Source organism: Tachysurus vachellii, chromosome 8 (genome assembly GCF_030014155.1).
Source record: "Tachysurus vachellii isolate PV-2020 chromosome 8, HZAU_Pvac_v1, whole genome shotgun sequence".
Lineage (NCBI taxonomy): Eukaryota > Metazoa > Chordata > Actinopteri > Siluriformes > Bagridae > Tachysurus > Tachysurus vachellii.
In genome coordinates, this window is record NC_083467.1 from 23,754,002 (window position 1) to 23,771,783 (window position 17,782).

The window sequence follows — 17,782 nt, forward strand, 5'->3', positions numbered from 1 at the left end:
GTATTTTGCGATACCTTCACTTTGCGTCCCACTCGGTCTTTCCACTTCTGTGCGATGGAGCCCTCAATGAGAAGCAATCTAAATAGGAAAAAAAAATTAATAATAAAATAAAATAAAATAAAATAAAATAAAATAAAATAAAATAAAATAAAATAAAATAAAATAAAAAATAATAAGAATAATAATAATAATAACAAAAATGCTATATTTTAGAAATGATGATATGTTACTATAATTATTATGCATAATTATTATGTTACTTTAATTACTATGCATATATTATTATTGAAATATTTAAGATATAAATATTATTGATATCGTATTTACAATTACTATTATTATTATTATTACTACTACTACTACAGTGGGTACAGTTGAGTGTCAAACCCCATAAACAAAGTCTTAAAGAAACGAACAGTACCGTGATCGTTCCTCATTTTCATAGCCCATGATGATGTACTCTTCATTGGGTATAAGTGGGGGACAGAGACACCCCGAATTGTAGTGCAGCGTCACTGTGTCACGGGGAATGTGAACCAGAGAAGACTTCAGCACCTCCTTCACTTCCACAAAGGCTCTGAGGTCGTGACTGCGTGTTTTTATCTCCTTCACCCGTGCACGTATTACTGCCAGTGGATATCGGAGAGTAGCATTTAATATAATTTCACATTTTGGAATTAATGATCTGCTTAATCTAATCTAATCTAATCTAATCTAATCTAATCTAATCTAATCTAATCTAAATCAGAGACTCACCATAATTGTAATTGTTCTTTGTATAGGTCTTTTGGCCGAGTTTCACAGACCTGCACCTGCATCGATCTGAAACAGAAAACACATATGCTGTGAAAAAATAAATAAATAAATAAATAAGATAAAATAAATAAATAAATAAATAAACACAGATTAAACTAATTACCCAAATGAACTGGATTTAATAGCTATTAAATGTAATTAATGCTGACAATTATTTAAACATGCTTGATAATAGTATATCGATATTTTTATAGGTTTACAAATATAAGGATCTCTAATACGTGAAAAGATATTTAAAGGTCAATAAACAGCATCCTTTCGGCATCAGCGTCTGTTTTTGCCATGCAGTGTAAATATAAAGTTCCTTTGTTTTCGAATGATTTTAATTGCTATTGATCAAATAGACCATTAATATGATTAATGTCAGGAATGCAATACAGGGAACATGCAGGCATTAAGACATTCAATTTAATATCCTCAATAAAATAAGAATTCAATAATATCTCATTTCATGTACAGTTTAAGACAGTATTATATATTAAAACAGTCCTTGAAATAACTTGCACATAAATAATCTTAGGCTCAGATTCAGGTTCATGTCGTTGTCCAGCTAACACAGTGCGTGAAGTCTTTTGCTTTATTTTATTTATTTATTTATTTTGATGTACAGGGACTTGATTCTTGGTTCTATTTTCATGAAACCTGAGCTAGCTACTCAAACCAAGTGGACGTTCAAACTGAAAATGATTGCGAGATATCATGTGCCTCTAATCGATCCGGTGTGAACTGAAATGCTTGTTAAAACATACACCAACATGCCAATAAGGAGAATCACTCCAGTGTCATACGTTACAAACACCAAAACCTCCACAGCCTGAAGTCTAAGAGCATGAAAGGTCAAGCTGTTAAATACATTTCATAAAATATCATTTCAGAGAAGACTTTTTAAGCACCTAGAGACACAATGTAAGACATATCTGAACCTGTTGTAATAACAAATGCACATGCAAAAGTGATGAGGAAAAAAAATGTGCTAAATATCACTGACTCTTTTCTTTATAGTTGTCATTGTTCACTTTGTGTCAAAGTCAGGGTTCATTTCTCCAATGAAATGTAACAATGAGATTTTTCCCAGCGTAAGACTGTGATTAAACCCAGTGTAAATCTGAGATGTAATTTCAGATGTAACTGATTTTTCTCAGAGTGAGCCTGAGATTTTACCCAGTTTAAGCCTGAGATTTTACCCAGTTTAAGCCTGAGATTTTACCCAGTTTAAGCCTGAGATTTTACCCAGTTTAAGCCTGAGATTTTACCCAGTTTAAGCCTGAGATGTTACCCAGTTTAAGCCTGAGATTTTACCCAGTTTAAACTTGAGATTTTACCCAGTTTAAGCCTGAGATTTTACCCAGTTTAAGCCTGAGATTTTACCCAGTTTAAGCCTGAGATTTTACCCAGTTTAAACTTGAGATTTTACCCAGTTTAAGCCTGAGATTATACCCAGTTTAAGACTGAAATTTTACCCAGTTTAAGCCTGAGATTTTATCCTAAACATGAGATTTTACCCAGTTTAAGCCTGAGATTTTACCCATGGTAAACCTAATCCCTAAGTCTGAGATTTTCCCAGTTTTATTAAATGCAAGATTGATTGTTAACCCTGGATAAGCCTAAGATTTTACCCAGCCATAAGGTAAACTGTAAACTGTATATTTTACACAGAGTAAACTTGATCTTTCACCCAGATTACATCTGAGATTTAATCCAGATAAAACTGTATTTTTATCCAATGTAAGTCTGAACTGTTCCTAGAGGAAAGCATGAGATTCTACCAAGAGTAAACCTGATTTTTCACCCAATGCAGCCTGATATTTCACCCTGGGGAAAGCCTGATCTTTAATAGATTTACAAATAATAATATAAACCTTGTAACTTCACAACCCATATGAATGAAGCAGAGACCAAGCATTTTATCTCTCTCGTTTTTTTTTGTACAACTAAGCAATTTAGGATTAAGGGCCTTGCCTAAGGGCCCAGCAGTGGCAGCTTGGTGTCCCTGGGATTCAAACTTACAACCTTCCGATCAGTAGTCCAACACCTTGACCACTAAGCAACCAAATCCCCCCCACATGGCTTACTCCCAGATTCCTGGTCACATTAAACGTATATGCCATGATTTGTATTCAGCTCTAAGAATCCCTACACAACACAACACAACAGGTCTCTATCTCTTTTTTGTCTTGGCAGTATATTTGACCTATAAAATACACTTACAATTCTTCTCGGATAGTTACTTGTTTATGATTCTGGTTTAGCTTCAAGTTTCATAATAATGAATCTATTTATCTAGTTAATCTTTTATTAGTAAAATGTTTAAGTTTAATGCAAAAAGTTTAATCCTTTTAAAATGAGACTAGTCTCTATAAAGTTTTCCTAAAATCCTAAAATCAATGCAGTGAAATATATATTTTTTTTTTTGGATACTTTTGTGACTTGTACCCAGTAGCAGCAGCTCTTAGTCATATCTCTGGGATCTTGATCCCTATGTTACTTCACTCTTCCTACTGTACATCCACAGTTCTGGGTCCACCTGATGAATTAGGTTTTTTCCAAAAGCTTTAAAGAGTTTTTTACCTCAACACAGTCACTTTCGTTCACCAAGCCTCTCCGAAAAACATCTACTAAACTGTATTTTCAGGACATGTAAAGTCACTGAAGTAGTACCCATAAAGAAACCTCTGTTCTACCTTTTTGTATCTATCTTTACTCAGTATCACTTACCTGGGTATGTGAATAGAGTGTATTTAAGTTTATGTGACTGGCTTAAGGATCAATTATCACTGTAGCCCTGATTATATAACCGTGCTGTGATTCTTCTTGTGAAATTAAATGTACCTGTACGATAGTTAATAGTTGATAGTGAGCGGTCTGTAAAGCTGCTTCGTGAAAACAACTGCATTACAGATGTAACGTGACAAAAAGCAGATTCGAGGGGGATAAATAATAATTCTGCCTCGTGGTTCTATGCGTTTTTCTTTGTACCACATGAGCCAATATTTGCAGAACGTTCCTGGAGTCGGCAACAGAAAAGGTTCAAGAACCATTGGGTAAAACCCCAAAATTGGTACATGACATTGATTTAGACCTTTTAATAGTTTTATCTCGAACCTTCCATCAAAGGGTCTAAATTGGGTACAACCCAATTTAGAAAGCTTTTTTAAAGAGCGAATAATAATAATAACAATAATAATACTAATAATAGATGTAAAATAGTATTGTGTGTGTGTGTGTGTGTGTGTGTGTGTGTGTGTGTGTGTGTGTGTGTGAATATTATTCTAGGTGAAAGAGTGCAAAGTCACAGCCAGTGTTAATAAATTGTAAGTGTACTAGTTAAGAGGAGAAAATAAAACCAGTAGGTTGAAGCTGGTGTGTACCTGACGGCTCGGCTTTAACGATGGCTTCAGGTGAGATGCACACCGCGCGGTCGTACACCGGCAGCTCGTCACACGCCAGGCTCTCGGGCCACGTGTGGTTGTACCTCTTGAGCACGGGCTCACAGCCCGACTTTGCGCGTTCGCAGACCGACTTGCACGGCTTGATGGGGTCGCGCTGAAAGCTGATGGTGCAGATGGGCGCGTACATGGCGCAGAGGAAGAAGAGCAGGTCCGGGCTGCAGCCGGTGTCCAGCAGCGCCTCGTACTGCTCGATGGCGAGCACCGCGTTGGCCTGCGTGCTGTGGTGCAGGTGGTTGGGCATCTTGGTCATGTTCCACGGCATGGGGCTGCACAGCGGGATGCGCACCATCTCGCACGACCCGGCCAGAGCCGCTCCACTCGGACACCACAACAGCACCAGGCACGTCACCGCGGCCACCACACACACCAGCTCAGGGATAAACACACGCCACATCGTCTCGATGATCTAATCTCGAAGAGTCTTGAGCTCAAGCAACAGCGCTCCTGATCTCCGATGCTGAAGTGTAAAAACTCGCGTCTGGGTCACGCGAGTACGTGCACAAATCTCATCGTTTTCCTGTAATACAAACTTGTAAAATAGAAAAAAAAAAAACAAAAGAAAAGAAAAGAAAAGAAAGTGATTTTCACTCCACAAAGAACGCTGGACGTAAGTCGCCTTTGCGGTTCCGCGCACGGAGCGAATTGTGCGCTGCGCTCCAACGTCCCGGGCAATAAGACGACGCTTTGCACGAGTGCGCGCGCAGGTGTAGTCTCCAAATGACGTCACTGGGCAGGACTTGGGTGACTTTGACGTGCAAACAAACCTCCTCCTCTCCAGTCCTCATCTCATCACATCACAGCTTCAACACCCAACATTAAGAACCTTCTCATTGCTCCTTCAGCACCAAGACGCACTGGATTAAACCAGCAGCTCACACATTTAGATTTAGTGCTTTTTACTTAAAATGCTTCCCAAAATATCCAGGACCCTCAGTATCAGTACAAGGCCAGTTCTTTTTTTTATTTATTTTTTTTTTATTTTTTTTTTGCTATACAGTGAATACATTTGGGATTAATTTTTGTGTCAAACAAAATTTGGGCCTATTAGATAATAGATCTAAATATCAGCTTTCATTGTCTGATAAATGCATCTAGATTTAAACAACTCAGAACCTTGTGACTGAACCCTCCCATTTTTCAAGGAACGTGTTACTGATTGTAAAGAAAAATGAATGTGCAGAGACATGACATACTGAGTTATTATACAAAATGTTCTCACAGGTAAAATGCTGTGAGTTATAAGACATAATCTCATATATGAAATGAGACATTTGATTCAGCCAAGATGAGCATTATAATTGAGCTACGTTAAGCCCTTTAATTCAGCCTAGATCAGGCATTTTATTTAACTAAGCCAAGAAAATTGATTCAGTTCATTTAAGCCATTTGATTCAGTTCATTTGAGCCTTTTTAATCAGCTAAAGATGAGTCGATTCATGAATTGATTTTAAGCACTTTTTATTTGTTGGTCACTGTTACACACTCATCTAACATCTGCTCTATATCCTACCTTCTCCAATACATAAGCAGTGTATGCATGTATGTATGTATGAACGAATGATTGTAAACAGAAAGGATCACAGCACTACAAAGTTTATCTCTTACCCTTAATTGACCAACGTGATTTGGCTCATTAGCTCATGACCAAGGAGTTGCATAAAGAACACAATAATGTCTCTCCAGGTCTGGAGTGTGACAGCCCTGCCCTGTAGGGAAACGTATAATGCAGTTAGAATAGTTTAAATTCCTGAAACATTTTAAAGTCAGGTCCAAGCCCCTAAAGGCTTATCCCATCCCCCTTTATCCATAACAATATAAAAAAAAAACACATCAATAAATTAACAAAATGTTTTATTTTATAATACTCTTCTTTTGTGTAATGAAATTTGCAAATGAGATGAAAGCACAAAATCTGGGCTAATTATACATAAATCTTGTATACAATAACAAGCTATATGACAAATGTTAACTTTTTATTAGAATTTTGTTTGTTTTTGCAAGAGTCAAACTTTACGTAAGAGCGTCTCATTTTTTTTTTTCACGCAATTGTTTCATTAACATTTTATAAGAATACACAGACATAACACTCAGAATTACTCAACACTCAGCTGATAATGTAATAACTGAAAATCAAGGTAATGTCTGGACAAATTACACTTTATTTATTTATTTATTTATTTATTTATCTATTTATTTATTTGTTTATTTATTTATTTAGGAAATAAATCCAATCATTTAACAAATGTATAATTAATATTTTCAGTGATGTGTGATTCAGTATGGAATTTATTTTATATCATATTATATGTAAATAACCAGGTTGAGATCAAAGTTTGTAATCAGTCTTACATTATGGAAGTAACATTATTTATGGTTATAAATATGTAAGGATTGAAAATAAAAAATAAATAAATAAATGGTTCCTGGCTCTAAGGAAGGGTTTTGGCCATAGAAAGTTTACTTCACAAAATGCACATTACAGCAACCTGTGCTTACTCTACAATGTTAAACTGTCCTCTAGTGACCCACTGATTCCTTTTATTTACTTAAATTACAAATAATAGTCAAAGTTTTTCTACTGAAAACAGTTAGTTAACAAACAATTGTTTGTTGTCTTTAAGGACAGACTGATTCAGTGTTACAGCGATTCCTCGGTAGCCTTCGTAAGAACCAGCTGCACTGCGCTGACTCATTTAACTCATTTAACTCAAGCCTCCCTGCAGTTTTACACACGTTTTTGTGGCTGACTTTACAAATGAAAAAAGATTTAAATGCGCTAATGGAATGGATACTTTTTTTATTTTTATTTTTCTGTTTTGATTTTATCGCTAATGTAGTCGATCCACCAAGACATAACAAGCTTATAACATCATGCTGTTAAAACTGCATATTTTTAGAGCAAATAATTAAAGCACAGCAGGTTTCTCAAATCTGATTGGTCAGAAAGTGGGGATTAATTTTATACAGCATCAGGAGTTCAAACAATTTTTGATGTGGTGAAGCTTTCTGTTAGTGGGTGTTTATGTAACATTAATGGAAGGAGTCTCCAGTACCAGCACTTTCTAACAGGAAGTTTCACATACTAAAGAAAAATTTATGCCCTCTGGTTTCTCAGTAAGATGCAATTTTAACATTTTTATAAATAATAATAGAAGTGAACTTTTCCTATCTATCTATAAACAGTTCAATTGTAATATTCCATGAATTAATAAACGAAACAGTGTAACTGAATACCTCACTCAAGACCAAGCTATTACTGTAGATGAAATCAATCCACTTCATCATACCATTACTGTGCGGATTATTTTTGTACAACAGCACAGTTAGTTGTGACTTACTTCTTATTTATTGGACTTATTTGTTTGCATTCAGTTTCCAAAATTCATTCATTCATTCATCTTCTACCGCTTATCCGAACTACCTCGGGTCACGGGGAGCCTGTGCCTATCTCAGGCGTCATCGGGCATCAAGGCAGGATACACCCTGGACGGAGTGCCAACCCATCACAGGGCACACACACACTCTCATTCACTCACACAATCACACACTAGGGACAATTTTCCAGAGATGCCAATCAACCTACCATGCATGTCTTTGGACCGGGGGAGGAAACCGGAGTACCCGGAGGAAACCCCCGAGGCACGGGGAGAACATGCAAACTCCACACACACAAGGCGGAGGCGGGAATTGAACCCTGACCCTGGAGGTGTGAGGCGAACGTGCTAACCACTAAGCCACCGTGCCCCCTTTTCCAAAATTCAGAAAAATACGAATCATTTTATAGTGTCGGTGATGCCACTAACTTCGAGTCAATTGTGCTTTAAGTACCTGACAAAATATACAACTTAAAGTATAATTGTATAAATATCCTCCTGTATATTTCTGTTTATAGTAATAACAATATATTTTGTTTATAGCACATACCCTTCTGTAAATTTCAGTTTATAGTAATAACCATCTGTATTTTATGTTCATAGCACACACACATCTGTAAATTACTTCCATATTACCACTTTATTTAACTTATTTAACTCATGTAAACACTGTATATCCTGCACTTGCTACTATTGCACTCTGGTTAGACCTAAACTGCATTTCGTTGCCTTGTACCTTGTACATGTGTAATGACAATAAAGTTGAATCTAATCTAATCTAATCCAATAATTGTAAGGTACATCTTTTCACTCAAATATAATCTAATCTGCTGGATAAAAGCAGTTAATTAAAAGTTATCCTGGCTAAAGCTTATATGAGGAATCCAAAGATCTGTTGAGAAATCCATTACAATTAAACGGCTGCATTTAAATGTGAAAGCAAAGTGCTGATGTTTAAACTCGGTGTGACATGGAGGTAAAATAAATATTTATTCATTCATTCCTGTGCAGCCCTGACATGCTGACAGCATTTATAATCATACCCACTCAGTTCTTGGCACAAATTTCCAAACCAGAACGATGGGGAAATGTTCAAACTTCAGAGGAAACCTTTTACTTCAAAGGACACACCCGAATTGTACGGCGCATACGTTCCTTTGGCGTTGAGGTTAATTCACCAGGTGGACGACACTGCAAGCCAACGAACATGTTAAGTCAACATTCACAAGAGGTCTACGTCCACACCAGCTGCTCCACTGACAGTCAATTAGTGCTGGAGGTGTTTTAGCAGGGTGTTAACTGTTCACATCTGTGACGAGGTGATAAAGGGATTTGGATGTAATGAATGATGGTAAATAGCAAAGAAGCAGACAGGCTGGAGTAATCATGATCCAATAAAGATAAAGTCTAAAGACTCCAGATTGAGGAAAGATGTTTCTACCTCAGGTTATTTCATTGTTCTCCAAATCAGACGTGTCTCAAAATGCCAGAAGTTTTCAGACACTCAGGCTAAAGACATCCGATTTCATTCCATTTTTATTTAATTTACACAAAGCTCCACTCTTTTAAGATTTTAGTGAATTACAGTATTTACTTATTTCCATCAAAGCTAATTTCACATTAATATCATTAATCTCACATTAATATTTTCCAGTTTTATAAGTACAGTATATCTGATTTTCTGTTGAACAAAAGTATATAGACACTTTGTATTTAGTGCCATTGCATTTTAGATGATGAATCAAAAAACAAATCAAAATTTCCTAAGCTTCACACCAATGATTGTTGGGTCCATATCAATCCTTTCCACTTTTTTTTCTTTAAGCTATTTTGTATGAACTTTGGAGGTATTGCTAGAAAACATTGTTGTGACCACAAAACTTTTCCAGCGCCCTCTTACCTCAAAGCCCTCATCACTCCTCGCACTGCACCCCACCCCACAACGTCCGATCTACCAGCACTGCATCGACTGATTCCACCATCTCTCAGGGTAAGAGGCAAGTATACAACAAGACTCTTCTCTGTTCTGGCACCAAGGTGGTGGAATGAACTTCCCTTAGAGGTCCGGACAGGTGAGTCACTGGCTATTTTCAAGTGGCGGTTGAAGACCTACTTATTCAGGAAACACTTCAACTTAGAACTTCTTTCCCTATCTTTTGCATTAAAAACAAAACAAAACAAAACAAACAAAAAAAAAAACACACCCTTTGACACTTTTTCATTGTAACTTTGAACAATGTTTTAAACTCATGGTATCTTAAGTATGTAACCTAATGAGCCAGCATTAATGTATTCAATGCTAGAGATTTAAGCACTTCTGTACGTCACTCTGGATAAGGGCGTCTGCCAAACGCTGTAAATGTAAATGTTTTAACATTCTGGTTGAGATCTTGAGGTTTTAGTATTTCTAGCTCTTCCTCCTCTTCCAATGCTACTCACAACCTTCCAATATGTAGTTTCCTCTATGCTCACTGCTGATTGTAATAGCAAAATGGTTCAGTTTGTGGTTCATATGGACTAGAGAACACACCTCCAAAAGACTGATGACCAGCTCCAAATGTCAGCCTGGCTTTTATGCCACTCTTGCAGTATGAGCTTCTACTTTAAACAACAGCCTTTTAGGCCATGGCCATGTAACATTCTTAATGATGGATGTACATACTTTGGTCCCTGATGCTTCCAACTCCTTCATCATCGGTTTCTTGGAGTTCCGTTGGTTCATCCTTCGTGCTCCTATTATACTCCTACGTATGAAAGTAGGCCCATAAGAAGATTTTACAAGTCATTCCAGCAATTTCTGAAATCTTTCAGCCTGTTTAAAGTGCGTCAACTTTTTCTGATATTGAATGGAAGATGAAACATCTGTCTCTAATCCATTGTTTTAAAATAAACTCTGACGTGAACAAAAGTAGATTCCCTAATTTCCCTGTCTGACGTAAACGTACGGTTTTGTGGTATTCGGGATTTGGTAGCTTAGTGGTTAAGATGTTGGAATAAAAAGTGAAAGGTTGTAAGTTTAAATCCAAGGTCCACCAAGCTGCCACTGCTGGGTCAATGAGCAAGGCGGTGAGACATCAATTTGCTCAGTTGTATAAAACGAGATTAAATGTAAGTCACTCTGGATAAAAGTGTCGGCCAAACGCTGGAAAGTTTTTGGAAATACATTGTAATATCTTTAGTGTAAAATGCACCACAAGAGAAACGGAAGATCAAATAAGATAACAGACAACCACTATGGGTATGTATGTTAGAGTATCATTTCCTTCTTTATTTTAACTCGTGTATATATAAACTCATGCTCTTAATGTTTCATTGTGTAACTATATTTCATATTTCTGTTTCATGGTGTGACCAGTGAGATCCTTTACCATCCTCCTTAGAAAATACTCTTAAGGACTCCCAGTGTCTTATTGTGATTATTAATATACTAATAATCATTTATTGTGGAAGATCATCTCACCTTGTTCAGTCTAAGCTTGTTTGGCTTATGAAAAAGCTCACCATCAATTAAACATTAATCTGAATAACAGTAAATACTAGGGGGCACGGTGGATTAGTGGTTAGCACGTTCGCCTCACACCTCCAGGGTTGGGGGTTCGATTCCCGCCTCCGCCTTGTGTGTGTGGAGTTTGCATGTTCTCCCCGTGCCTCGGGGGTTTCCTCCGGGTACTCCGGTTTCCTCCCCCGGTCCAAAGACATGCATGGTAGGTTGATTGGCATCTCTGGAAAATTGTCCGTAGTGTGTGTGTGTGCCCTGTGATGGGTTGGCACTCCGTCCATGGTGTATCCTGCCTTGATGCCCGATGACGCCTGAGATAGGCACAGGCTCCCCGTGACCCGAGGTAGTTCAGATAAGTGGTAGAAAATGAATGAATGAACAGTAAATACTGCAACGATTCATCTCTGTTACCCTTTGTGTTTAATTTAAAGTCCTATTTTTATAAGATGATAAAAGCTTTCGTGTAGTGCTTTATGTCATCTATAAAAATGAACGCCAGCCATTTTGATCTATGTAACATCTCATGATACTGATGTAAAATAAAAGCTGCTTGACTTGACTTAAAATACTAGAGAGACGCCAATCTTGGTTCACAGCAAGCTAATGAGGGCTACTCAGCTTTATTAATTCATCCCTGTCTGGTGAATATACTATATGGACAGAAAGTTGCAGACATCTGACCATCACACTCATATTTACATGCACTAGGGTTTTATGGAGCACAGTTTTGTTTCACTATGTACTGGATCAGCTATATAGTCAAAATGACAACAAAGCTTCATGACTTGACTCTTGGCTTTCCACTAGATGTTGGAGTGTAAATGTGGTCACATGATTTGTGATCATTCAGCTACAAGAGCATGAGTATGCATTACAAAGCAGTGAAATTCTTTCTTCACATAATCCAACTTTGAAAGTTAGGGTCAGAGCACAGGGTCAGCCATGATACAGCACCCCTGGAGCAGGGAGGGTTAAGGTCCGTGCTCGAGGGGCCAACAATGGCAGTGCTGGGGCTTGAACCTTGATCCTCTGATCAACAATCCAGAGCTTTAATGACTGCTCTTACTGCTCAGACACTGATGTTGAGATGTTTTCGAGTCTCCAGTTCAAGTTCTTCCCAAAGGTGTTCAGTGGGTTTAAGTCAAAGTCAGGGCTCTGTGCAGGATACTTAAGTTCTTCTACTCTTCAACCTTAACCTTAATTGATGCATCATGATGCTAGAACAGCTTCTTTGAGCTTCTTAGTTCCAGGAAAGGGAAAATTGACCACTACAGCATACAGACATTCTATCCAACTTCAAGATAGTTTGGTGACACCATATGATGGGGTGATGGTCAGGTGTCCTTGGTCATATAAAGTATACACACACAACAACAATAATACAAGTCCACCTGACCTTATTGTAAGCCACATAAGTGACCATGTAGCTAATTCCAACTCAGCGATCATGGGGAACAACACATTCTCCACACAGGTGTTATAACCCTAGTATACAGTGTTAAGAGCTTTATACTGAGCAAACAGAGTTCAATCGAGAATATCTACAACACATTTAAATGGCAATGAAAGAAATTCAAGGGGGCACGGTGGCTTAGTGGTTAGCACGTTCGCCTCACACCTCCAGGGTTGGGGGTTCGATTCCCGCCTCCACCTTGTGTGTGTGGAGTTTGCATGTTCTCCCCGTGCCTCGGGGGTTTCCTCTGGGTACTCCAGTTTCCTCCCCCGGTCCAAGGACATGCATGGTAGGTTGATTGGCATCTCTGGAAAATTGTCCGTAGTGTGTGATTGCGTGAGTGAATGAGTGTGTGTGTGTGTGTGTGCCCTGTGATGGGTTGGCACTCCGTCCAGGGTGTATCCTGCCTTGATGCCCGATGACGCCTGAGATAGGCACAGGCTCCCCGTGACCCGAGGTAGTTCAGATAAGCGGTAGAAGATGAATGAGTGAAAGAAATTCAGCCGACTAAAATTATTTATTTTTTTTTTTAAAAAGTTTAAGAAAAGGGAAAATAGTACACATTTCTATTCTGTTTATTTTTCTTACAGAGAGACATGAATTTTATTTGAAATACTGCACAGGTTTTTACAGAGCCACAATGAGGACAAGTTTGTTTTTTTTTTAGGGGGTGTAGTTTCATTTTTATTTCATATTTCATTCACACTTTTAATTCATTTTAGGTTAAAAAAAAAAACGAATAAAATCTTTGGTCTCGTTTTAAAAATAACGGACATTTTGGGAGAATTCTATGGAAAAAAAAGCCGATTCCAATCATTTCTGTACATCAATTTAATATTTAACATTTAAAATTCTTTATTTTAATCATTTCCCCCTGTTACCTCGCCAGCGTTCTGCTACGCTGTTTAACATTTAGCGGTTTTCACTATGTTTATGTTTTGAGCCAATACACTTAATTTTATTTCAATTTCAAACGCTTCTGTGATACTGTACGACCGATAAAAAACAAAAAAAAACAAACGCTTTGTCTTCAATCTAAATCAGATAGAAAAAAAAAAAACAGGACGTCTTGAAGCAGGAGGACAGCACACGGGTCGAGTGCATGTGACCCAATGTTTATTTAATGTTATGGAAGATACATGGTCATTTCCAAAAGAAAAAAAACAACAAAAAAAATCAAAAAACATATAAAATTGGTAAAAGGGAACAGGGACGAGAGAGAGAGAGAGAGGAAAGGGACGGGGAGGCAACTTATAAACATTCAATAAATATGTACGAATGTTTATCATAACCGCACAGAAAGTTACAATGGAGTCGCGGAAATGCCGCAAGGCATCATGAAAGTTAGTTAAAAAATTATAATATGCTTTATACAAACACCACCATAGGCTTATTTTAGAACACGTAAATACCCACATTTCTGCTTAATCAAATGAGATGCTATGTGTCATATCGTTATTTTGTCAAATGTGTCAAAAGAACATGAAATTGTGTGAAATATATTAATAAAAAAAGGTTTTAGAGAAAGAACGCGCATGTTAACCCACACAGATTAGCGCTAGAACGACACCGAAATAAGAATCACTGTGTTTCTTTTCATAGTGTTTTAGAGCGTTTTAGCATAACGTGGTGCTTTATTACTTCACCCGAGACCACCCTCACAACACAACCAAATACTGTTTCTTTTTTTTTCTTTCTTTTTTTTTTTTTAAACCATTGCAAATTCCCTTTCCACATCCCACTCTAAAAAAAAATAATAAAACAAATTAAAACAAGAAAAACATCAAAAAATTATATTTAGTGTTACTAGTCTTTGACAAGCAAAACTTGTAGCGTCTCCTACCTGGTCAATATTGGCTTGTTCTTTTTATTTATTTTTTTTTTTTTACCTTTTAAAGATGATTTGATCCCGTACGAAGTGTTGCGCCATTAAGACTGAGAATGAGTACAGAGGAATTGTGTGTGTGTGTGTGTGTGTGTGTGTGTGTGTGTGGAATGTGACTGGTCAGCTCTCACGCAGAAGCAGATACTGACTGCTTGTAGACGGCATGGTACGCGTTCCGGAGCAGCACATACGGAAAACATGACTCCAACAGGTCCATGGTGAGAAATGGAGACTCTTGAACAATCTAGAACACACACACAGAGACACAGACATGCACGCACACACACACACACACAAATCCATGTGAGAACAGATTTCAGGGCTTGGCGGTGGGCTTGCCGATCTGCTATGATGCTGTGTGCGTGTGTGAGTGTGTGTGTGTGTGTGTAAGACAGTTCTGGCACTGTCTGGAGGACACACACGAACATGTCCTCGGCCTAATCAAGACGCTCGTTACTTTCCATTACCCAGCAGAGTCCAGCTACTTGTAGATTACACTTCAAAGAGCCCCTAATCCTTCAGACAAATCCCACACAAGCTGCTCTCTGATCACAAGACGACAGATACGGACTGCATGACTGCAGACGTAAATTCTGTAAAGCTACCTGCTTTTTTTTTAATAATACTACAACCGGCAGTGATATTCCATCTCTTATTTCAATATTTGTGTATTGAAGCATCAATACGCTAGTGTTGCAAGGAGCTCCAGCTGGCAAGGTGATTAAAAGATAAGATAATAAATGATTAAAAGCAGAAGGCCAGGAGAAAGAAAGGTGGTGGTGGTGGTGGTGGGTCTCACCATGTCGAGGAGAAGATAAACAGACTCGCGATTCCTGGTGGTCGTCTTGTCCGTCTCCTGTCCGATCTTCAGCAAACTGGAGGAGGCGAGCTGAGCAAGCGCAGAGAAAAACACGAACAATTAAAGGTGTTTCTCTTTGGTATGGATCTCTCTCAGATGTTACAAAACGTTCTACAAGTTTGAAATCTGTCTACCGATAAGTGTGCGTGTGTTTGTGTGGATTATTACATGATTATATTATTATATGAATAACTGCTCATTCATACGGCCTGTTGTATGAGAGCTAGTGTCTGAACTGATTAAGCGTGTGTCAGTTTCGTTATGCCATGTAAATATTCTAAACACTTGATCAAGAGATGTGAGCGACTTCAGACAAGTTTTCCCATCATTTATTAAAGTTAAAAAAGTTCTGGTGCTTTGTGGAAAGTCTAATGCACATGTATTGAACTTTAATGTCATTGGTGTACTCCTTCATCTAGTTTTTAAGGTATGCATTAACATAACGTCTAGACGTTACCTAGACTAACGTGAGTGCTAACGTTATTGTTGTTGCTGATGACCTCAAAGCGGTGATTTTATGGTTTACGCTATTTGTTTAATGATATAATGTGTATAAACTCATTTCAAAGTAATTTACACTGTTTACTGTGAGAGCAGCCATTTTGATCTGAGGTCACTCTGTAAACCGGGGAGGAAGAAACTAGCCGTTGAGAAGACTGTCAAGTTGTCAACGTTTTTGATGGGATTCTTGATTGGAGGCAGAAAATCAAACAGCGTTAGATTTATGTCAGGAAATGAGGGAACTAGAGAGTGTGTGTGTGTGTGTGTGTGAGTGTGTGTGTGTGTGTGTGTGAGAGAGAGAGAGAGAGAGAGAGAGAGAGAGAGAGGACACTGGCTAGTCCTTGAGAGCTACTTAGTTTTCCTTTCTGTCAAACACAAGCAATTTGCTTAAAGAGCGAGCTCTCGGCTGTCACACCGAATCGAGGTCGAGGCAGCTCAGCGCCAAGGCTAAGAACAGCTGCATCAAATAAGTGAAACCTGTTTAAATTTGAATCTGTCAAAGTTGCTGAAGGTGTAGACGTGGTGAACTCACGGCGAGGAACTCCTTCAGGCGGTCCTCAATGCTGCCCTTATGGATGGTGAAGAGAGCAGCAGCAATCTGGTTAATCGCCTTCGCCAGGCAGTGGATGTTGTTACAGTGCCCTAAAATGCATTAAGGCAGAGTTACATGATCTCATTTGTTGTTACCTGTGAGGTTTACTTCATGATCCATACACACACAATAATATGATACACTGCTTCACATCGGGTCAAAAAATGTTCAGCTGTTTGTGTATTTTATTACATATGGATTCTTTCCATCATGGATACCTTCGATTGCAGGGCTGTACTGAGACATCACGTTGCTGGCCAGGGTCGGCAGGGAGACGGCCACAAACACCATCAGCAGGCAGGCGATCTTGTACTCCTCCTCGGGGCTGATGTTTTCTGTTATCGCACAAAAAAGGCAGAATGACTTCACCAACCCTTCACTAACACACCTCGATTTTGGCTCGGAAAGTGACAAAGCAGAAAGCACTAGAAGAAAAACGTTATATCTCAGCAGGCCCCGAGTTAGAGCTTCCAAGAAAAATGCTGCTGATGTCCAGCAATTAACGTGCATTTGTATTAGGACAACCCTCTCGGAGTGAGTTGGTGATGTGGAGTTTGGTCTGACCTTCTGAGAGTAAACAGTGAAGATCTGTTTTACAAAGATCTCAAATGGGCCGAGCCAAAATCATTCTTCTACACATTCAGAGAACATTTTATACTCAGATATTACTAGTTGAAAACGGAATAAACTTCACTTTCGATTTATGAAAGAAACGTATTTCTATGTGCCAAAGTGCCAAATTATAGAACTTTCACCTGTTTTGCTGTGTCCATGTTCAGCACTGAATGTCTTTGTCATGTCCCACTTCACAGTGGTGATTAATGACTCGTATGAAAGTAGACATTTAAGAACTTATTTATAACTTACTTATAAATAAGAACAGAATTTATATTTTCGAATAACCTACTAAAGGGCTATATTTTCAGAAAATGGTTAGTTTTTCCCATTCATACAAATGTTTACATCTACAAAGTAATAGATGACATCGAACCCACCTCTGTTGTCTGAGATGCCCCGAGTGCTTGTTCCTAAGCGCCTACTTATCATAATTAGCAGGCTTTATCAACAACCACTAAAATTCTGTGTAAGGTTATAACAACCGAGAGAAAAACACACGTCTGTCGACCGGTAAAAGTTCCTTCTACTCTGTTTCTACATGCATTCTTTTTGATCTCCACAGACCTCTAGTATTTGCTGACATGCTGAATGCTAATAGAAGAAGTCACTTCTTACCAGACTTCTGGGAGGACAGAGCCACGACAAGAGCAGGATCAATCTCACAGGGCAAGCCTGCTGCTGAGGAAAGCTCATAAACGTTCATGGCCACCTAAGGACAAAACACAGAATATCACCT

At 38.3% G+C, this 17,782-nt stretch overlaps 2 protein-coding genes across 5 annotated transcripts in view; both read right to left on the reverse strand.

Moving 5' to 3' along the window:
• The window catches only part of frzb (frizzled related protein), a 9,063-nt gene extending 4,127 nt beyond the window's left edge, over positions 1 to 4,936 (reverse strand). Inside the window, exons 1-4 of the mRNA XM_060877006.1 lie at positions 4,185 to 4,936; positions 757 to 822; positions 422 to 626; positions 15 to 78 (exon numbers count right to left, since the gene is read on the reverse strand). Of these exons, the coding sequence (XP_060732989.1) occupies positions 15 to 78; positions 422 to 626; positions 757 to 822; positions 4,185 to 4,659 (810 nt within the window). The 5' untranslated portion in view covers positions 4,660 to 4,936. The remainder of the gene's footprint in view (positions 1 to 14; positions 79 to 421; positions 627 to 756; positions 823 to 4,184) is intronic.
• Positions 4,937 to 13,672: 8,736 nt separating this feature from the next.
• nckap1 (NCK-associated protein 1) overlaps positions 13,673 to 17,782 on the reverse strand; it is a 58,020-nt gene continuing 53,910 nt past the window's right edge. For all 4 annotated transcript variants that reach the window (XM_060877007.1, XM_060877008.1, XM_060877009.1 and 1 more), the window contains 5 exons: positions 17,662 to 17,755; positions 16,647 to 16,763; positions 16,369 to 16,478; positions 15,276 to 15,365; positions 13,673 to 14,720 (listed from right to left, as the gene is read on the reverse strand). In XM_060877007.1, coding sequence (XP_060732990.1) covers positions 14,604 to 14,720; positions 15,276 to 15,365; positions 16,369 to 16,478; positions 16,647 to 16,763; positions 17,662 to 17,755 — 528 coding nt within the window. In that variant the 3' untranslated portion in view covers positions 13,673 to 14,603. The remainder of the gene's footprint in view (positions 14,721 to 15,275; positions 15,366 to 16,368; positions 16,479 to 16,646; positions 16,764 to 17,661; positions 17,756 to 17,782) is intronic.